Raw genomic sequence first — 23,408 nt, 5'->3', positions numbered from 1 at the left:
ATTGATAATAAAGAACATCTGAATAGAAGTGACCATAACATGATTTCATTTAATGTTGGCAACAAATACAGGTAAGATAAAAACACTTAACTTTAAGAGAGCAAATTTTCCAAGGATGAGGGCTGCTCTCCAGGATTTAGAATGGAAGGGAATTTTGGCATCAATGGACACAGAACAGTAATGGGAATTCTTCAAAGTGCAAAGTATATTCCCATGGGCAAGCGGTTTTATTTTTAGCTTTTTAAACGTATGTGGCTCACGGCCAAATATAAAATGGCTATAAATAATAAATAAAGCGCTTTTAAAAAATGAAAAAATAAAGGAACACCATCATTGTTAAAATGTTACAAAGAATATAAGAGAATATGAAAAAAGGAAATCAAGGACACAAAATTCAAAACAAATGACAGATTGCAAAAGATAGTAGGACAAACCCCAATTTTATTTCCAAATATATTAATAGTAAAAAGGTCAGGTCTGAGCATGTTGGTCCTTTACAAAATAATCTAGAGTGGGTGACTGGGGACAACGAGAAGGCAAATGTATTAAATACTTTTCTTCAGTTCTGTGTGTATAAAGGAGCATGGGGGAGGTCATGTCCATAATGGGGGTGGTAGTGACACAGCTCGGGGTCGGGGATCCGATCGGGACTCCCCCCCCCCGCGTCGGGCGGATTCCCTCGGGGAGCGATCCGGGACGATATATTCGTTTATAGCCGCTCCGTCGCGATCGCTCCCCGGAGCTGAAGAACGGGGAGAGCCGTATGTAAACACGGCTTCCCCGTGCTTCACTGTGGCAGCGCATCGATCGTGTCATCCCCTTTATAGGGGAGACACAATCGATGACGTCAGACCTACAGCCACACCCCCCTACTGTTGTAAACACACACTAGGTGAAGCCTAAAATGTTCAGCGCCCCCTTGTTGTTAACTTCCAAACTGCAATTGTCATTTTCACAGTAAACAATGCATTTTTAATGCATTTTTTGCTGTGAAAATGACAATGGTCCCAAAAATGTGTCAAAATTGTCCGAAGTGTCCGCAATAATGTCGCAGTCATGAAGAAAATCGCTGATCGCCGCCATTAGTAGTAAAAAAAAAAAAAAAAAATTAATAAAAATGCATAAAAACTATCCCCTAGATTGTAAACGCTATAAATTTTGCGCAAACCAATCAAACGCTTATTGTGATTTTTTTTTTTACCAAAAATAGGTAGAAGAATACGTATCGGCCTAAACTGAGGGAAAAAAAATGTTTTTTTATATACTTTTTGGGGGATATTTATTATAGCAAAAAGTAATTGTCGCTCTATTTTTGTTTATAGCGCAAAAAATAAAAACCGCAGAGGTGATCAAGTACCACCAAAAGAAAGCTCTATTTGTGGGAAAAAAAGGACGCCAGTTTTGTTTGGGAGCCACATCGCACGACTGCGCAATTGTCTGTTAAAGCGACGCAGTGCCGAATTGTAAAAACCCCTTGGGTCATTTAGCAGCATATTGGTCCGGTCCTTAAGTGGTTAAATACCTTTAATTAGCTCTGTAAAGGTGGACTTTCGGGTATTTCTCCCGCGGTTGTAGGCGTATCTCTTCTTTTCCCTGGCACCGCATTGTTTGCTGGGATGTCTCTTGGGAGCAGGGTCATGCTTCCCAGGAGACAATGTTAAACGCCGTCCATCGTAATCTCGCGAGATTTCACTCTTCGCGTGACTCATCAAGCCGGTCACGTGACGAGGGCGGATCTATTTCCGCCATTTTAATAAGGGCACACAGGTGAATATTACCATTAAGCAATATTGTTGCGAATGCTGCCACAACAGGGCGTGTACCGTCATGCGCGAGCATTCACCGCTTCCCGGAAGTCCGTGCTTGTGGGCTTCATAATGCCCACAAGAAAATTGGCACATGTCAGGATCGTTTTTTTAAAGTTACTCTTTTGAACGAAAACGTATGGGGAGTGGTTTGTATCGTGAAAAAAGTGAGTACCGAGTTGGTATATGAAACAACATTGATTGCACTGAAAAAAAAAAAAGCTTGGACCGCGGAACCTCCGATTTAAACTTCCCTCCTAAACTTGGGGTGCGTGTTATACACCGATAAATACGGTATTTAGGATAATTACCCGTATACCTTTAAAACCACCAGATTTTGAAGCACATGTGCCCAAAGGGCTATAAAAATAAATTCCGGTCTCCACCTACTAGCCCAAAATGTTTTTCTTTTTTGCAGTTTGTTGATTGTGATGGATGCCTCCTTCAAGCTTCTTCTTGTAGAGGAGGGGTAAGGGGTCAATGGAAAATGCAGCACTGTATATTATCATGGTTAGTCTCCAGAGGGAGTTTCATCATCAGCTGTGATTCAGCAGTTTAATGGCTTTAGCTAAAGCTACATACCAAGGCCATGTATTATGCAAGAATATCGGTGTCCTGGATTCCAGTCCCCTCAATACAAAGATCCTCAGATGATCTGCAGCACCTGACAGCAGAGCACGATGGGTGTTATTACCCTATATTTATTTATTGCTTATTTAAAAAACTGCAGCATGTATTTTAATACAGTTCAACTGCAGATTGTACAGTATGCTTCTGTCTCCATAAGCTGGAGAATAAATAGCAGTTGCAATTATCAGAAAGAAACTGCCATTGCTAAGTTACGCATGGATCCTAACTGTATCTATGAGCCTAGAGTCACGCTTGTGCGTGTTCATGTGATTTTGGAGCATTGTTGTTTTCACGTTTTTTATGCTTTTTTTTTTTTTCAGGTGTTTTCAGGCTTGAGACTTTTTTTTGTTTTTACCAATAGAAAGCTAGTAACTAGTAGGAGGACATGGTTATTGGGCGCCAAATTGCACAAAGACATGTGTTGCGCGCATTTTTCAAGCGATCCCATTAAAGCCCATTGAGGTCTAAAATAATCAATCCTCAAAGAAGCTCCGGTACTTTTTCTGATCATCGAACGTTAACACATCATGCAGATGTGAAAGGGAACACTAAAGCCTCGTACACACGACCAAGTTTCTCGGCAGAATTCAGCCAGAAACTCGATCGGAGCCGTATTCTGCCGAGAAACCCGGCCGTGTGTACACTTTCGGCCGAGGAAACTGACGAGAATCTCGTTGTGCCAAATAGAGAACATGTTCTCTATTTCCTCGTTACTCAATGAGGAAATTTGGCTCACCGAGATCCTTGGCGGCTTCACAAGAAACTTGACGAGCAAAACGATGTGTTTTGCTCATCGAGTTTCTCGGCCGTGTGTACGGGGCCTTAAATAACATGGAAATCTGTTGTCAAGAGTTTAAGGAAACACACCTCAAATCGCTCAGCGGTGAACTGGGGCTTACAGTTGACTGGGCGTTTTTTAAGCAATATTAGACCTGTGAGTTTTTATCAGCTGAAGCAAAAAAATAAATATATATATATATATATATATATATATATATATATATATAGTGCCTTGCGAAAGTATTCGCCTCCCTTGAACTTTGTGTCACATTTCAGGCTTCAAACATAAAGGAGAGAGAGAGAGAGAGAGAGAATTTTAATGTTTTTACTAGTAATCGATCAGCCATTTTATTGTGACCGTGACATTGCGACGGACATATTGGACACTTTTGACACATTTTTGAGACCATTCACATTTATACAGCGATCAGTGCTATAACAATGCATTGATTACTGTATAAATGTGACTGGCAGGGAAGGGGTTAATATGTTCCCTAGTGTGTGATTCTAACTGTAGGGGGAGGGGACACACAAGGGGAGGAGACCGATGTGTGTTCCTCTGTACTGGGAACACATATCGGTCTCCTCACCCGACAAGACCGAGGATCTGTGTGTTCACACACACACACAGATCTACGGCCCTGCCGTGATTGCGGGCAATCACAGGTGCCGGTGGACATCCTGGCCCCAGGCACGCGCTCCGGGTCCCGCACGATGCCGCGGGCATGCCCCGTAGATGGCCCAGGAAGCTCAGGACGTCATATGGATGGGAGATCCCATCTGTGGACTTCATTTGACGCTGGGCGGTAGGGAAGTGGTTAAGGAAACACACTTCAAATCGCTCAGCGTTGAACTGGGGCTTACAGTTGACTAGGCGTTTTGTAAGCAATATTACGCATGTTTTTATTAGCCGTAGCAAAAATATATACGTGGCCAGCGGGCGAGATCCTCACCGGCCACCCACGATTGCAGGCACAATCCTCCCTGTCCTGTCAGGGTAGGAGAAACAGATCATCCGTTCCTACTAAGTAGGAACAACGATATGTCTCCTCCCCCAGTCAGTCCAATCCCCTCACAGTTAAAACACACCTAGGGAACACACATTTAACCCTTTGATCGCTGCCTAGTGTTAACCCCTTCCATGCCAATGACATTTATACAGTAATCAGTGGCTATTTTTAGCTCTGAAAGCTGTATAAATGTCAATGGTCCCAAAAAAAGTGTCAAAAGCTAATCATCGCCACTACTAGTAAATATAAAAATGGCATAAATCTATCCCCTATTTTGTAGGCGCTATATCTTTTGCGCAAACCATTCAATATACGCTTATTGTGTTTTTTTTTTTAACCAAAAATATGTAGAAGAATACATATTGGCCGAAACTGATGAAGAACTTTGTTTTTTAAATTTGGGATATTTTTTATAGCAAAAAGTAAAAAATATTGTTTTTTTTTCTTAACCACTTAAGGACTGCCTCCTGCACATTTACGTCGGCAGAATGGCACGGCTGGGCACATGCACGTACAGGTACTTCCTGTACTAGTACCCAGCTGTGGGTCGCGGACGCGCGCCCGTGACCTGGTCCGAAGATCCGGGACCCGATCGCTGCTGGAGTCCCGTGATCGGTCCCCGGAGCTGAAGAACGGGGAGAGCTGTATGTAAACACAGCTTCCCCGTTCTTCACTGTGGCGGCGGCGGCATCGATCGTGTGATCCCTTTTATAGGGATACACAATCGATGACGTCACACCTACAGCCACACCCCCCTACAGTTGTAAACACACATGAGGTCACACATAACCCCATCAGCGCCCCCTTGTGGTTAACTCCCAAACTGCAACTGTCATTTTCACAGTAAACAATGCATTTTAAATGCATTTTTTGCTGTGAAAATGACAATGGTCCCAAAAATGTGTCAAAATTGTCCGAAGTGTCCGCCATAATGTCGCAGTCATGATAAAAATCGCTGATCGCCGCCATTAGTAGTAAAAAAATAATAATTAATAAAAATGCAATAAAACTATCCCCTATTTTGTAAACGCTATAAATTTTGCGCAAACCAATCGATAAACGCTTATTGCGATTTTTTTTTTTATACCAAAAATAGGTAGAATACGTATCGGCCTAAACTGAGGAAAAAATATGTTTTTTTATATATTTTTGGGGGATATTTATTATAGCAAAAAGTAAAAAATATTTTTTTCAAAATTGTCGCTCTATTTTTGTTTATAGCACAAAAAATAAAAACCGCAGAGGTGATCAAATATCACCAAAAGAAATCTGTTTGTGGGAAAAAAAGGACTCCAATTTTGTTTTGAAGCCACGTCGCACGACCGCGCAATTGTCTGTTAAAGCGACGCAGTGCCGAATCGCAAAACCTGGCCGGGTCCTTTAGCTGCATTTTGATCCGGGTCTTAAGTGGTTAAATTGATCACCTCTGCGGTTTTTAATTTTTGTGCTATACACAAGAGACAAGTGACAAATACCACCAAAAGAAATCTCTATTTGTGGGGGGAAAAAAAGGACGTAAATTTTGTTTGCGCGGTTGTGTGACGTTGTACCCACTCGTCAGTTAAAGTAACGCAGTGCCGTATCACAAAAAATGGCCTGGTCAGGAAGGGGGGAAATTCTTTCGGGGGTGAACTAAATCGAAAAAAAATTAAAATAATTCCCGGCATCCTGGGATTGCTAACTGTCATATTGTTTGTGATCTCAACCAAACTGTCAAACCATCCAATGGCTGGTGTCATAACTGATCACATGTGTAGCACCATGGCAGTTGGAGATCAAACCGAGGCCAAGATGGCAGCTTCCTTGGCTGAAAAAGAGAGGAGGATTTACTTCCACTTTAATATAACCCCTGGTACAATTTCAGTGCAAGCATATCAGTATTTGGTAGACTGACCATATAAGAGATCACATGTGCTACCTAACCATTTTTTTCTTTCTACATTTTCTGTTTTCTCAGGTCGTTCATTAACATTATCTGTTTGTATGATATTCTGGGCCCTGGTTGGGACTCCTGACCTTTTCTTCATAGATCCTTCACAATGGGGGAGATGGTAGACTTTTGTGCTCATCTGGATTCTATAGGAGAAGTCACCAAGGAGGACTTAATCTTAAAATCCAAGGTGAGTTACTTATAAAGCCTGTACTAGCAAAGCAAAGCAACCAGTCTGAGTATCTTAAACAGAAATCTGTACTGTTAAAGTGGATGTAAACCCAAATTATTATAATTTTTTTTTTTGATGTCACAATGTACAGTATAATATTTCCTATCATCTGTGCCCAGTCTTGCCACATAGAGTTTATCCAGCTCTGAGCAATCCTCTTTTATTGTTCAGTGAAATAAAACAGACTTACAGAGAAAAACCTTAGTCTGTTCCGCCCCCTTACTGTGAGTGACAGGTTATTTACATATTCAGTGAGGAAATGCATGTATATTGCAGTGAAAACACAGAACAGAAAGCAGAATATACACAGACAAGTGATCTGATTTAGGTTAGATGTATCTAGTGAGAGATAGTGTGTGTGTGTCTGAGGTCACCTGATCACAGTTGCAACATCAGTTTATTTACATATCTCATGCACTAGCCTGGAGACAGGCATTATTTTTTAATTCCCACCCCCACTCCTTTTCTAAAGTCATGTGGTTGCTTTACTGGATTTTGACTGGATGTTAGTGATCATAGCAGAATTTTTTTTTTTTTTTTGTAAAATCTTTATTTGTGGACGGCATGGTAATACATTACAACTTATGTTGTCAAAAGCATCATACATCAAACAATAAGCCATCCATTTTTGTTATTTCTTTTCAACATAACAGAGAAAAAAACAGGGGGTGCACATAGTCACACCGGGGCTTGGTAGCTATACTAAAATCACAAAGGGGGACTGGAGAGTCGGGTGGCGGGCCGAGGACGGGGGCCACCTCCCCCATACAGTACACCTAAGTTGAGGTTTAAGATACAGAGGTGGCACACCATCTATTCAAGTATTAAAAGGGGTTTTCCGGCACCCTAAGGACCCTAAGGAGGGGCCGGGAACCGAAGGCCGGCCCAACCAGTCTGACGGACAAAAGAAAAACGAAACCATTTGCACTGTGCAAGTTATAAGGGAAAGCCGGCCGGGCGCGCACGAAGGAAGGGGGGCCTTCCTGGACCTCCAACTTACCTTCCTCCCTGCAGCAATCCCCACCGACCCCCTCGGCAATCGACAGGTCCGGGGCGGCAAAAAAAGCGCCCCACCTCCAGAAGAGGTCAGGCTGCCCCCCCGGGAGCTGGCCGCCGAGTCCGTCCGACCAGTCAGGGCCCCCAGCGCCCGCCCCCCCCAGCGCACCAGCCACCAGGACCTCCAGTGTCAACACAACGCCCTTAGGCCCCTAGGGGAAGAGCAGAAAGAAAAGGGAAGGAGGGGAGAAAAGGGGAGGAACGGGAGGAAAAGACAGGAAAAGGAAAAAAGAGATAGAGAAGGGTTAGAGTCATAAGGAACGTACCTGAGACCAGACATCCAGCTCCGCCCCCGCGCCACACGCCACCACCAACTCGTAATGATAGCAACTAAAAGAGAACGACACTCAAAAAATTCAGAGCAACTCAGTCAAGGGTAGAGCTGCAGGTTATTGGGCCCAAGGTCTTTGCTATCATAGCAGAATTTAGTGTAAGGAATACATAGAAAAAAATGCATGCTGACATAGGGGAGTGTATAGGAGGACGGGGAGTCTACTGACATCACTACCTGCGGGGGTACTGACAACTTTTTTTAAAATTATCTGATGGATAAAAAACCTATAGAAAAAAACGATCGTCTGTGGATGCGTCCATCGGTTAAAAATCCACGCATGCTCAGAATCAAGTCGACGCATGCTTGAAAGCATTGAACTTCATTTTTTTCAGCACGTTGTTGTGTTTTACGTCACCGTAACTGATGGTGTGTAGGCACGACTGATCATCAGTCAGCTTCATCGGATAACTGATGGAAAAATCCATCAGTCAGTTTTCATCAGACTAACCTATCGTGTGTACAGGGCATAAGAGCCAGTAGGTGTTCACCAGAGCCTCTAGTGGTGAGGATAGACTGCACTGCAACGGACTCCAGGTCGCGGCCCCCAGGGTCTCCCAGCTCACGCTAGGCTACAGGAGGATAAGCCAAAGGTCGGGGCGACTAGCAGACAAGGATAAACAGAAAACACGCTAAAGGTCAGGGTCACAAGCAGGCAGGGATAGTCGAGAACACGCCAAAATCGGTAACGGAGACAAACGTAGAGCACACAGCAAGCAGGAATTAGGAAACCAAACACACAATATTGCACGGCAAGGCAGGCTTGGAGAACACAGTGTTAAATCGTGGTTCCTGTTGAGGCTAGGGTGGAGCCACACTGAGGGAAGATTACTTAACCATGCAGGTGTGAGAAAGAGCAAGCCCTAAGGCTGATACACAGACCAGGTAAGAGACAGACAGGCCATGAAAGTATTACTGCAAGCGCACTGTGTCTAGGACTGTAAAGCTACAGATGAGTAGCTGGATGAGCGGTTTTTATTCGTGTGTTAATAAACTTTCCGGACACCCCCAGTCCTAGAGGGCAGCAAAGCTTGAAGTGTACCCCCATGATGTGAATTTATCTCCAACACTTATACCAGGCTCCCAAATTAATGCACAGGAGGCTTTTTCCTGATCGTTGTATTCGGGTAGAAATGGAGCCTGGAGGGGTGGCGAGGAGATGTTGAGGCTAGAACCTCCAAACCAGGTACCTACCAGTAACTAAAATCTACATTTTGGGTGTACTGGCCACTTTTTTTCATAGCAGTTTACTCCTAGTTTGTGTCTTGCATCATAGGAGTAGACAGGCTCTTCTCTTGTTCCGTAGGATTTGAGGAGAACTTTCCCCTGGATTCCACTGCATAGTATTTCCCACTAGTATGAATGAACATCTTTGTTCTAAAACGCTGGTAAAAATCCTCTGACCTGCTTTCCGGCTTCTGAAAATGAACATGGAGGTCATGGTACTACGTTTTTGGCCACATTTTTTAGCTCCTGATAATTTTTGGGTTTATGCTGATGGTCATTGTTGTCCTGCGTTTCAAGGGCAGGTCAGCAAAATTCTTTTGGCTTTTACTGGTCAGTACATATGCAGTTCTGAGGCTGTGTTTGACCTGCTCTGCGTTTCTTTGGACACTGCACGTCTTATTGATGTGCCTTTGAACTGCATGCCTTTTTTTGTTGTTACATTGTATGGGGTGGATCCACATAGACTTACGACGGGCGTATCAGTAGATATGCCGTCGTAAGTCTGAATCCCCGCCGTCGCAACTTTAAGCGTATGCTCAAACTGAGATACGCTTAAATGTTGCTAAGATACGACCGGCGTAAGTCTCCTACGCCGTTGTATCTTAACTGCATATTTACGCTGGCCGCTAGGGGCGTATACGCTGATTTACGTCTAGAATATGTAAATCAGCTAGATACGCCGATTCACGAACGTACGCCCGGCCGTCGCAGTAAAGATACGCTGTTTACGTAAGGGGTTTTCAGGCGTAAAGTTATTCCACCAAATACATGGCGCAGCCAATGTTAAGTATGGCTGTCGTTCCCACGTCAAAATTTTTTTTTTTTACGTAGTTTGCCTAACTCGTCCGTGAATGGGGCTGGCCGTAATTTACGTTCACGTCGAAAGCATGACGATTTGCCAACGTCATTTGGAGCATGCGCACTGGGATAGGTCCACGGACAGCGCATGCGCCGTTCATTAAAAACATCAAATACGTGGGGTCACTAGTATTTTACATAGAACACGCCCCCAACCAGCCTATTTTGAATTAGGCGGGCTTACGCCGGCCCAGTTACACTGCGCCGCCGTAAGTTTCAGCGCAAGTTCTATGTGAATACAGGACTTGCTGCTCAAACTTACGGCGGCGTAGTGTATCTGAGATACGCAACGCCTGCCTAATTCTACCTGAATCTAGGCCTATGTTTGCTATCCAAACACATATGATTGCGTTCCAATGGCAAATGCAGCATTTGACTAGAATTCCTGATGACAAGAGCGCCAACTCTAATGAATTCCATGTTGTTTGGTACCAAGTATACATTGTAAATGAACTGGTCTATAACCATCTTATCTTCTGTGTCTATTTCTAAAGGGAACGTGCGAGTCATGCGGAGCTGGTGGACCCAATCTCTGGGCTTGTCTGCAGGTGAGTGGCCTAGGAGGAGAAGAGAGATAGTTTACAGTGACATGTGACCGTGTACGAGATGAATGACGTCTGCTTTATGTTTTAGGATGGCTGCCAATACGTGGGATGTGGAGAATCCTATGCTGATCACAGTACTTTGCATGCCCAGGTGGGTGAATCATTTACACCAAGGGTGTCCAAACTTTTTTCAAAGAGGGCCAGATTTGATTAAGTGAACATGCGTGAGGGCCGACTATTTTGCCTGACATTCTTTGAACCATTAAAATTCGGTCTAAGTGTGTTCGTCTCAGCACTAATACACGGCCCAACAAGAACAATCTTGCCTTTGTGGCTGTGTGTGGTGAAGAGATGAGCTTGGGCGTGTTATTTGGATATACAGTATTTATCGACGTATAACACGCACAGGCTTACCATTGCCATGAATGCAGCTTCACCATTGCCATGAATGCAGCCTTACCATTGCCATGAATGCAGCCTTACCATTGCAACCTCACCATTGCAACCAATGCAGCCTCACATGTGCCATAAATGCATCCTCACATGTGCCATAAATGCAGCCTTACCATTGCCATCAGTGCAGCCTCACATGTGCCATAAATGCAGCCTCACATGTCCCATAAATGCTGCCTTACCATTGCCATCAATGCAGCCTCGGAGGGCAGAGGGAGGGGGGCGGGACGAGTGCCGACAGATTACAAACAGGAGAATGTCTTGTTTACCCTGTGGCCTCTTTAATACAAAGTCCTGCCTCTTATGATAGACAGAACAGTTAGTTATCCAATGGCATCCCAGGAGACGAGACTTCCAAGGCAGCGCCAATAAATACAGTATATATCTTTTGTGGCCCTGGGGGCCACAAACAATATATATATCCAAATCCCCAGGGGGGCAATATTAAATCAACAGGGGGGCCGCATTTGGCCCCCGGGCCTGACTTTGGACATGCCTGATTTACACTGTTAAACCCAGCCAGTGACTTGTGAGCCTTCCTGGGTTCTCGGCTCCATGCTGGGTTCTTGTCAGTGACCCTGAACGCTCATGCAGATAATGGGTTCTGACTTTCCTGATCTGCATTCTTCTTCTGGGTCACTGATTTTAAGAAGTCAGGACATAAAGCATTGTAACCACTGGGTGAACAGCTAGAGCAACTAACATTTTCAGGAGGTCAGTACTGGGTGTGCTGCATTTCTTTGCCCTGCAAAGCACAAGTTTATGTTAAAGTGAGCCTATCATGCCCACGAAAGTGTATAAATATTATTTGTAAAAGTGGGCAACTTGTGTGATGCCGCGTGCACACGATTGGAATTTTCGACACGAAAAGTTAGATGTGAGCTTTTGGTCGGAAATTCTGACCATGTGTAGGCTCCATCTGACTTTTTCTGTCGGAATTTCCGACAGCAAAAATTTGATAGCTGGTTCGCAAATTTTCTGACGGGAAAAGTTCTTGTTGGAAATTCTGATCGTCTATATGCAATTCCGACGCGCAAAAATGGTACACATTCCCGTAATCATTAAACTCGGCTTGTCGTAGTTTTGTACGTCACAGCGTTCTTGACGTTCGGAATTTCCGACAATATTTGTGTGACCACGTGTATGCAACACAAGTTTGAGCCAACATTTAGTCGGAAAAAAATCCATGGTTTTGTTGTCGGAAATTCCGATCGTGTGTACGAGGCATCAGTGTTAGGGCCCTGGCTGTATATGTAGACCTCTTTGTAATGTGAGCTTCCACTAACCATCTCACACACTGTTAATCACACTAGAATTTTAGTGGCTTTGTCAGTGTGTAGTGGCTCTGGCAGGATAGAGTTAAATGACAGGGGTAAGGCTGGTTGCCAGGGTGCTGTTTAAAGCAAAACTAAATTGTATGCAAAGTTTGGGTGCCCTAAGTGCTCTTGCCGTAATGTGTAAGTACCCTCTGCATATACGCACCTTATGGCACACTTGCTTTGCAAAATACCCTCCTCCAGGAATGTAACACCTGTCCATTTCCCACTGATCACTGTCACTGCTGATTTCATCTACCCCTAGTCTTCTGGGTTCAGAGGGCCAGATTCACAGCGGAGATACGACGGAGTATCTCAGATACTCCGTCGTATCTCTCAGAGTATCTATGCGACTGATTCATAGAATCAGTTACGCATAGATAGCCCTTAATCCGACAGGTGTAATTGTTTTACACTGTCGGATCTTAGGATGCAGTACCGCGGCCGCCAATGGGGGGAGTTTGCGTCATAAACCAGCGTCGGGTATGCAAATTAGGAGTTACAGCGATCCACGACGTTTTTTTTGCGTTCGCTACGTCGCTGCTAGTCTAGTTTCCCGTCGCAAATTTAGTCGTCGTTTTGGGTGCCTTAACTTTACACAGCAAACGTATTGCTGTATAAAGTATGGCCGTCGTTCCCGCGTCGAAATTTAAAAATTCACGTCGTTTGCGTAAGACGTCCGGGAATACGGAAGTACGCTACACACGCCGCCGTTCAAAAAATGACGTCACTTCGCGCAAAGCACGGCGGGAATTTCGAAACGGAGCATGCGCAGTAGGTTCGGCGCGGGAGCGCGCCTAATTTAAATGGCACACGCCCATTGGGGGGAAAAAAGTCTGGTGGCAGGGGAGATATATTTGTGGCAGAATAAATATAAGGGAGATTTACTGAAACTGGTGCACACAGAATCTGGTACAGCTGTGCATAGTAACCAATCACCTTCTAGGTTTTCTTGCCAAATCTTTATTGAACAAGCTGAAGTTAGAAGCTGATTGGCTTCTATGCACAGCTGCACCAGATTCTCTGTGCATCGGTTTTAGTAAATCTCTCCCCACAGAGTCTCTTCTCTCATTAAAAGTTACCTGTTAGCATTTTTCCTATTGCCTTAAAGTGTTACTAAACCCAGGAGCCTGCATTCACTATATCAGGTCTCCCACAGTACACAGAACATGGAAATGCAATTATTTTGTAATTATAAACTGCTAAATACCTTTTTTTTTCATCAACAGTATAGAGCAGTCTTGTGACTTCTATCAGTGTTTGGTTAAAGCTTGTAGGAGGAGTTTTCATTCCCCTCTGACTGTCCTATAAGGCTGTATGACCTTTGACCGTCTGTCTGGACAGTGCTGATGCACCATCCCAAGACAAAAAAAAACCTCTACTAATACACACCAAACTGAGCATGTGCAGCTCGTCCCCTAGTCTCTGTCCTATCAGGGAATGGTTTCAGGACTGTGGAAAAAGGGGAGGATCAGAGAAGACAGGATCAAACACCTTTTTTACACAACGCAGAGAATTATGCCCTTAGGTTCCACAGTGAGTTTAACTAGCATGCGTTACTGCTTATACAGACTGATTTTACTGTTTAGTAACACTTTTAAAGCATAATTTAATCCCAAATTAAAATGTAATGTATTGCACCTTACCAGTCCTTAGATGTGGTGGCTGTATTATTATTTAAACTGAGAACATTGTCATCAAGTGCAGAAAATAACTGGGGATGTGGTGTTGATCTTTCAACGGAGCTCATGCCTCCTTTGTGTGCATATAATTTTTGTGTAAACTTTAACCGCTTTAGGGCCAGATTCTCGTCCAGCGGCGTATCTCTGCGGCGGTGTAACGTATCCGATTTACGTTACGCCGCCGCAACTTAGACGGGCAAGTGCTGTATTCCCAAAGCACTTGCTCCGTAAGTTGCGGCAGCGTAGCGCAAATCGGCCGGCGTAAGCCCGCCTAATTCAAATTTGGATAGTTTTTCCCGAACGGCGCATGCGCCGTCCGTGGAATTTCCCAGTGTGCATTTCTCCAAAGTACGCCGCAAGGACGTCATTGGTTTCGACGTGAACGTAAATGACGTCCAGCCCCATTCACGGATGACTTGCGCAAATGACGCAACTTTTTCAAATTTCGACGCGGGAACGACGGCCATACTTAACATTGTTACGCCGCACTTATGCCACCATATAGCAGGGGTAACTATACGCCAGGGAAAAGCCTAACGTAAACGGCGTAACTTTACTGTGTCGGCCGGGCGTACGTTCGGAAATTCGCGTATCTACCTAATTTGCATACTCAACGCGGAATTCGACGGAAGCGCCACCTAGCGGCTAGTGTAAAAATGCAGTTACGTATCTGCAGATACGCCGTCGTATCTCTTCTGAGAATCTGGGCCTTAAACTTTCACGCAGATATACATCGGCAGAATGGCACGGGCAGGCAAAGCAACGTATATATATTTGTTGCTTTGAATCCTGCCCCCTAGCGGTCTCCGGGACCGTGCCCGCAGGACCCGCGGACTCTATGTCCGCCTGTGTCCTGCAATCGAGTCACGGAACGGCAGAGCCGGGGGATGCCTTTGTAAGGTCTGCTCCCTCTCATTGGGAGCAGCGATCAGTGAAGTGTCACAGTAAGCTATGCCCCCTAACAGTTAGAATCACTTCCTAGGACACACTTAACTCCTCCTCGCCCCCTAGTGGTTAACCCCTTCCTTGCCAGTCACATTTATACAGTAATCAGTGTATTTTTATTGCACTGATCGCTGTATTAATGTGAATGCTCCCAAAATAGTGTCAAAAATGTCCGATGTGTCTGCCATAATGTTGCAGTCACGAAAAAACAAAAAACGCAGATAACAAGTAAAAAAAAATAATAATAATAATAATAACAATGCCATAAAACTACCCCCTATTATGTAGATGCTACAACATTTGCGCAATCTATATATGCTTATAGCGTATCGGCCTAAACTGATTTTTTAAACCCAAAGTTATTATTTATAAGTACTTTTTCAGAATCATACTGGCCTAAGTGAATGCAGCATCATTCCGATGCTGCATCTGTCCCTGGCCGGCTCTAAGACTGAGAACCAAGTGATCAAACACTGCCGCTCGCTCGGTTCTCACAGCTCTGCCAGCAAAAAGCTGGTGACTGACACCAGCTCTCTGCTCTGCCCCACCCCCCCACACTCACTGGAGCACTGGGCTGTAGACAGGGCGGGAGTGGGCCAGCTCAGGCTCTCATCGGCTCACTGAGAGGCTGAAGCAGGTGCCAGTCCAGGCATGTGGACCATAGGGTCACAATCTTTCCCAAGCCTGGAGCGGCTCTGTGACATCAGCCGACAGCAGGCTTCGGTCCGCTGTTTGCTGAAAACAGGTCACAGGGGTGCAGAACAAACTACAGAGCTTTGTCTGTACTTCTCCTTTAATTTTTCTAGTTTTTAGAGGCAAAGTATGCATTTTGTAATGGTCCATGTTGTGTTATAGTCAAAGCTTGGTGGGAAAGTCTACAGAGCTCTGCAATATTCTTGGTGCCTTTGTGTTAAAGTGAACCTGTCGCTTTCCCATGTGCACCCCTATCATCCTGTTCAACTGCTGGAGTCAAAATGACAGGTGTAGTGTGCAGCACAGTGGTGTAGTGGTTAGCACTGTCACCTAGCAGCAATAGGGTCGTTGGTACAAATCCCGACCACGACACCATCTGCCTGGAGTTTGCATGTTCTCCCTGTGCCTGCGTGGGTTTCCTCCAGGTACTCCTGTTTCCTCCCACACTCCAAAGATATGCTGGTAGGTTAATCAGATCTTGTCTATAAATTGGCCCTAGTATGTGTTTGTAAGCACGTCACGACCCTTCGGGGTAAGACCACACTATATGAAGATACCGCTCAACTCAACTCGGGTGTATTTTAAAGTGGTTGTAAACCCACTTTTTTAACTTTTACCTACAGGTAAGCCTATAACAAGGCTTACCTGTAGGTAAGGAGAATATCTCCTAAACCTGTACGGTTTAGGATATATTCCCCTCGCAATGCGCAGGGGGGATCTACGGCGAAAGGACCGGCAGCCGCCGGACCTTGCCGAGTTTTAAATCTGCCGCGTGCACCATCGCCGCTCCAGCCAATCACAGCGCTGGAGCGGCGATACCCGGAAGACGTGCCGAGGCAAGATGAAATCTCGCTCGGCGTGGACCAGGTAAGTGCTACACACCTCGTTCCGAGGTAAGTATTTCATAATGAGCTAATATGCGGTGCATATAAGCTCATTATGACTTTTGCCTTACAGGAGAAAAAATAAATAAAAAATTTGATGCGGGTTTACAACCGCTTTAAGTCACTGTAGTAGGGAGACTGAATTTACATTAATTTGGTGTTTTCTTTTTTTTTCAGGCTAAGAAGCACAATCTCATCGTGAACCTGACCACATTTCGTGTGTGGTGCTACTCCTGTGAAAAAGAAGTCTTTCTGGACTCTGGAGCACCTTCACCCACCCACTCCCACTCCACGTCACCAAGGCTTAGCCACAGGGTACGTTGTGCAGGCCAGCATTCTGACACATGACCTGGGTGTGTTTTGTAGATTGCACATGTTTGTGTTATATACAAGCATACCTCCGTGTGTTATTACAGAGACAACTGGCAATGGTAAAATCTTCCAAAGCTCGCTACACATGTTACAGCCTGATTGTACAATCTGTGTGCAGTCTCCATTACATTTACAAAACAAATGCGGTGCAAGGATTTACCTAAAGAAGAATGTGCAATCAGATTGTACACACATTCTAAAAATCTACATACAGTGCCTTGAAAAAGTATTCAAACCCCTTGAAATTTCCCACATTTTCTCATGTTACAACCAAAAATGTTAATGTATTTTATTGGGATTTTATGTGATAGATCAACACAAAGTGGCACATAATCGTGAAGTGGAAGGAAAATGATAAATGGTTTTCAATTTTTTTTACAAAGAAATATCTGAAAAGTGTGGCATGCATTTGTATTCAGCCCCCTTTACGCTGATACCCCTAACTAAAATCTAGTGGAACCAATTGCCTTCAGAAGCCACCAAATCTGGCCTTTATGGAAAAGTGGAAAGAAGAAAGCCATATGAAGACCCGTTTGCAATTTGCGACAAGCTATGTGGGGGACACAGCAAACATGAGGAAGAAGGTGCTCTGGTCAGATAAGACCAAAATTGAACTTTTTGACCTAAAAGCAAAACGCGTGGTAGACAACTAACACTGCACATCACCCTGAACACACCATCCCCACCGTGAAACATGGTGGTGGCAGCATCATGTAGTGGAGATGCTTTTCTTCAGTAGGGACAGGGAAGTCATCAGTTGATGGGAAGATAAGATGGAGCCAAATGCAGGGCAAGAAAACCTGTTAGAGTCTGCAAAAGACTTGAGACTGGGGTGGAGGTTCACCTTCCATCAGAACAACGACTCTAAACATGCAGCCAGAGCCACAATGGAATGGTTTAGTTTAAAGCATATTCATGTACACACGATCGGTCCATCCGATGAAAACGGTCTGATGGACCATTTTCATCAGTTAACCGATGAAGCTGACTGATGGTCAGTCATGCCTACACACCATCAATTAAAAAAAACGATCGTGTCAGAACACGGTGACGTAAAACACAACAACGTGCTGAAAAAAACGAAGTTCAATGCTTCCAAGCATGCGTCGACTTGATTCTGAGCATGCATGGATTTTTAACTGATGGACGTGCCTACAAACAATGTTTTTTTTTCTATCGGTTAGGTATCCATCGGTTAAATTTAAAACAAGTTGGCTTTTTTTTAACTGATGGATAAATAACCGATGGGGCCCACACACGATCGGTTTGGACCGATGAAAACGTTCCATCAGACCGTTCTCATCGGTTTAACCGATCGTGTGTACGCGGCCTTAGAATGACCGAGTCAAAGTCCAGACCTAAATCCAATTGAGAATCTGTGGCAAGTCTTTAAAATTGCTTTTCACAGATGCTCTCCATCCAATCTGACAGAGCTTGAGCTATTTTGCAAAGAAAAATGGGCAAAAATGTCTCTCTAGATGTGCAAAGCTGGTAGAGAAATACCCAAAAAGACTTGCAGCTATAATGAAAACCATTTGTGCCACTTTGTGTTGATCTATCACATAAAAAACATTTGTTTTTGGTTGTAACATGACAACATTTGGAAAATTTCAAGGGGTGTGAATACTTTTTCAAGGCACTGTGAATATACATAAATAACGCATGCATAAATATTTTTTAAATAGAAATATTTTTCTGTCTGTATTGTTTACATGTATGATTACACAAATGTGAGCTGTACCTTACGTTCAAGGCTATTCCCCTTCCCTCTTTCTTCAACTAGGAAAAAAAGCTGAGATCTCTTGCTTTGGACCTGCATACGCTATGATATCAGTCAGCATGATGTAAGGGGTCCAGGCACATAGTTTGTGAGGATTTTTTTTAAAAGCCAGCAGCTACAAATACTGCAGCTGCTGACTTTTAATAAATGGACACTTACCTGTCCAGCACGCCCGCGATGTCAGCAGCCGAGGCTGAGCAATTGCTCGTCTCTCGGCTGCCCCTGCCGCCATCCTCGGTGAGGGAATCGGGAAGTGAAGCATTGCGGCTTCACTGCCCGCTTCCCTACTGCGCATGCGCAAGCCGCACCCTCACCAGTGTTTCCCAGAAGACAGCAGGGGGTGATGCGAAGGGGCGTGACTCCCATGGGAGTCTATTCCCGGAAGTGGGTGCAAATAGGTATCTGCACCCCCTCCCCCCTGAAAGGTGCCAAATGTGACACCGGAGGAGGGGAATGTTCCGAAAAGCAGAGGTTCACTTTTTGTGGGGACCTCCGCTTTAAATGTGCTTCTTATCTGTTATTCCATGGTAAGAAAAACTGTAATTTTTAAAGCAAAATTACAATATTGCTAAAAAAATAATAATCGGGTCAGTTATATGCATTAAAAGGATTTAATCAAACATAACTGCTAATCCTTACCTGCTCATGTTCTATAGTTAAACTGGCCATAGATGGATGGAAAGTTACCTGGTTCAGCAGGGACAGGCTGAATTTCAATCCAGGTTGGTTGTACAGAAGTAGATTTTTCAATAGCTGTTGCAATCAGCCTGTTGCAAAAAACTTAAGTTAATCAGTGCCACTGGCTATAGCCGCTGGTGCTGATGAGTGTATTCTGACAGCAGGGAATGTAAGGGGGTACTCACTTTTGTGAGATACTGTATGTACAAAGGTTAAAACCTAGTATGAGGAAGGCTATTATGCTCATCATGCAGTACGTATCGTTTTATTACAGAAAGAGCCATGGGCGTCCGCTGAAATTTTTTCAGGGGGGGGGGGGGGGGCTTCCGCAGTGGCGATACACATTTAACCCTTTCTTCAAACGCTAGCAGGGGTTAAAAGGGCCCGCTAGCGGCCGAATAGCGCAGTTGGCAGTGTGAAATAGCTCTTGAGATAATTTAGCTTCACTCCATGCCCATATAAATATAGCATAGAGAATGTACAGCACAAAACCCTCCATTCAGCACAGACCCCCCTTTCTGCACAGACCCCTCTATTCAGCACAGATGGACCCCCCCTTCAGCACAGCCCCCCATTCCGCACAGACCCCTCCATTCAGCACAGACGGACCCCCATTCAGCACAAACCCCCCCTTCAGCACAGACGGACCTCCCCTCCCCCCATCCCATTCAGTACCTCAGATCAGCCATCCGCACAGCCGGGTCACATCATGGTTCCCTCCCCCTGTGTACACATAAACACTATAGGGAGAGGCAGCTTCACTCTGCTCACTGTGTCTGTGTGACATCCGGCCTGGGACCGCTCAGACAGCCCGCGGCCGCAAGAGTCTTCAACACCTTCTCGATTTTCCAGGGGGGGTCAATTGCCCCCCCTTGCCCTATGGAGCGGACGCCCATGGAAAGAGCTAATGGTAACTAAACATGCAGCAGTTTGTTGACAATTTCAACCAGCTTTTAATTGCAAAAAAAATTCTCATCCAAACAAATTATATGTTTATATCTGTTAAGCAGGTTATAGCAGCAAGTTTTCTTCATTTTGTTTTTTGCAAATCGAAAAGGTGGTCAAAATGGCCATATGACCATCATAAACAATATGTGAACTTTTAAGTGTAACTCCATGTTTAGTCCCCAGTCCAGTGAGCTACAGCATTGGCTGTGCATCATCAGCACTGCACAGTCACCTGTCTAAATCTTTTCTGCCAGAAGAGTCCTATGGAGAGTCTGTACTTTCAAAGAACAAAAGAAAAAAAAAATCCTAGCTCACTTACCAGCCAGCCTGCAACAAACCGAATTAACCTTGTCTTGGCCCCTTTCACACATGCGGACCATCCGGCGACAGATGAAAAACGGATTAATGCATCTCTGTGAAAAATCAGATGTAAATGGATGATCATCCTTTTACATCCAGTTTCGTCAACATCTGTTTACATCAGTTTTTCGTCTGATCCATTTTTTCACGGAAGAAAAATAGAGATTTGATCTGTTCCAAAAAACAGACAGTCCGTTTTTTGCATGAAAAATAGCTCCAGGACCCAAGTGGAGTTCCAGCATGTTTAAAAAAAAAACACCCTCACGGTGGTTGCAACTAACACAATACATTATGGCAGTAGGTTTTCTGATTCATTTTCTATTTTAAAAACTCATTCTGCTCTCCTCATCAGGCAGGCTCCCTTCTTCAGTGTGGGCATTTGAAGCCCACTCATTGCTCCTTCCGGGATATGGTGCTGTTGGCTACCCAGCATGCACCTCCCGATCTTGCACATTTGCAATGCGTACAAAGTACGGCACACTCATTGAAGTGGAGGATGCCCATTGACTCCTAGCATTGATGACACTTATATCCCAGGAGCCAATGCATGGATAAAAATAATGTACCTGGCCACGGCAAGTTACAGTGGAAGAGGAACCTTTGGTTTCTCAAATACGGTAAAAGCTTAAAGTGGCTGTTAAGCCACTGATATAAAATGCTCCTATCCCCTCTGTAATATAACAATATGTGCCCCCGTGCCTGTGTTATATTAAAAATATGCTTATCTGTACCTTGCATCACAGTGGCTCCCGATTATCGTGTGACTCCTCGGCTCTTTCCTCTGCCCAGCTGACAGCTCCAGTGGGCGGGGCCGAGCACTACCGCTGACATCAGCCTGGAAGGAGCTGAGGAGTCGTGTGATCGCAGGGAGTCGCTATCCTATAGGTACAGATAAACATAATTATTATATAACACAGGGGCACTTATTGTTATATTAGAGGGGGTGGGAGCATTTTATATTATGTATCAGAGCAGCAGGAGTGTAGGGGATGGGCACCGACACGAGCAGACAGGCGGGGAAGAGAGAGTGGATGAGGGAGGCACGTATGCTGACCACGTTTCAGGGCTCAGCAGCTATGATACACCGTGGTCAGCTTACAAGGGGGAGGGCATAGCCAGGCAGGATCAGCCAAGTATTTTTAGGTGATAGAAGGGGCCAAATAACACAGCGCAAACACTATACTGTATAACGTGCTTTAAGGGTACAGGATCTGTTTTTTATTTTTATTTTTTATAGGTTAACAAACGCTTTAAAAGGAGAAAAAGAAAGGGCCCCGATAAGTCATTCACATTTTACCATAAGTGTGGGGGTACAAACTTTTTAAAGTGGGCAAAACTCTGCTTAAAGCGTAGTTCCACCCATTTTTTAGTTTATTAAATGGCAGCAGCTACAAAAAGTGTAGCAGCTGACTTATAAAAAAACAACACTTACCTGCCCCACGGTCCAGTGATGCGGGCCCCTGGAGCCTCGCTCCTCTCCCCTCTGCGGCACCATCATAGCAACTGTGGGCACCCGGCCATGACAGCTTATGGCTTCACGGCCAGGCGCGAGCCATGCTGTGCTCTGCTCTGTTATTGGCCAGTCAATCTTCTGGGACCTGTGACGTGTCCCAGAAGATTGCTGGCAGGCAAGGGCCGCCTGGGGTAAGAGGAGAAGTCTCCTATGTGGCTGGAAGGAGGAAGTGGGGCAGGAAGTCCCACTAAAAATAAGTTACCCACTCCCCCCCCCCCAAAAAAAAAGCATGTAAGGGGGGGGGGGTGTTTAAAGTGGAAACCCCCCTTTTGGGTGGAACTCTGCTTCAAGTACTCTCTGGCCGGTGTAAAAAAAACTGATGTAAAAATGGATGACAAACTTCATCAGTTTTTGAAAAAACATGACCGCACTGATCAAACGAACGAAAGGGGCCTAGTAGTTCACGTTAAAATCAAGGAGTTTTGTTTCCCCGTAATCTATCCATTGTTATATATGTGCTCCAACTCAGGAGACTCTCAAAATGGTTAGGACTGCAGTACACTGGGGTGCTATGACGTCGCCTTCATCTGGATCAACTGTGGGTATAGAATTGGGTATATGGGATTGCATGATTATTTTTTTTTATGGTTGAACTAGATGGACTTGTCTTTTTTCAACCTGACTTACTATGTATTTGCAAAATGTGTACAAACAAATCCCCTTGGTTCTGAACTGTTAGACAAGGATAATTCGGTTTGTTGCAGGCTGCCTGGTAAGTGAGCTGGGAAACTTTGTCTGTTTTTTTGACATGCGCTGCCCTTCCACATGCTCCTTGCTGCAAAAGCCAGTTATAGGTTGGGATGGTTGCCCTTTGTAGCGTCTGTACCTTGCCAAAGCTGCACGGCTCCTATCTTGCTGGGTCTGAGACTGAGTATAATGAACGGAGCATAGTCAATAAACTGTAACTGTATTGTAAATGCAATGACCCTTTAAACTAAGCTGGAGTTTTCTGTTCTTGGTAGTGTTGTTTTATATAAACGTGCTCGCCGTTGTGGTGCTTGTAATCAGCCGTTAATGACAGAGCTTTCCAGAACCCTATGCCAGTAACACATTAACTTTAGTTTTGTAATGGAGACTCTCGGACGAAATCTGCTCACAAGCCGTAGTAAATAATTCATTTTTGTACCATCCTAGGTGTATTCACACCTGCTTTGTATCTGTTGACCTTATCATAATATTAATAAGCTAATCATGTTGCTGGGCTGCAGACAAATAATCCTGATCTGTCTGTCTCCAGGATGTGCCCTCGGCCACTCACTCCCTGAAATCTGTGCCCATCGCAGTGGCGGATTATGGCGAGTCAGAGAGCGATGAGGATGACTTGAAGCCTAGAGGTAACTGTATATTAGGGGTCCCATAATCAGATAGGGAAACTACTCG

The 23,408-nt window shown here is 44.6% G+C and overlaps 1 protein-coding gene across 2 annotated transcripts in view; it reads left to right on the top strand.

Moving 5' to 3' along the window:
• USP20 (ubiquitin specific peptidase 20) overlaps nt 1–23,408 on the top strand; it is a 105,597-nt gene that overhangs the window by 11,316 nt on the left and 70,873 nt on the right. For both annotated transcript variants that reach the window (XM_040324647.1, XM_040324646.1), the window contains exons 2-6: nt 6,183–6,345; nt 10,354–10,407; nt 10,493–10,555; nt 16,555–16,692; nt 23,266–23,362. In XM_040324647.1, the coding sequence (XP_040180581.1) occupies nt 6,265–6,345; nt 10,354–10,407; nt 10,493–10,555; nt 16,555–16,692; nt 23,266–23,362 (433 nt within the window). In that variant the 5' untranslated portion in view covers nt 6,183–6,264. The remainder of the gene's footprint in view (nt 1–6,182; nt 6,346–10,353; nt 10,408–10,492; nt 10,556–16,554; nt 16,693–23,265; nt 23,363–23,408) is intronic.

This window comes from Rana temporaria, chromosome 9 (assembly GCF_905171775.1).
Source record: "Rana temporaria chromosome 9, aRanTem1.1, whole genome shotgun sequence".
Taxonomy (NCBI): Eukaryota; Metazoa; Chordata; class Amphibia; order Anura; family Ranidae; genus Rana; species Rana temporaria.
The sequence above is the reverse complement of the archived record's forward strand: the minus strand, read 5'-3'. Positions and strand labels throughout refer to the sequence as shown.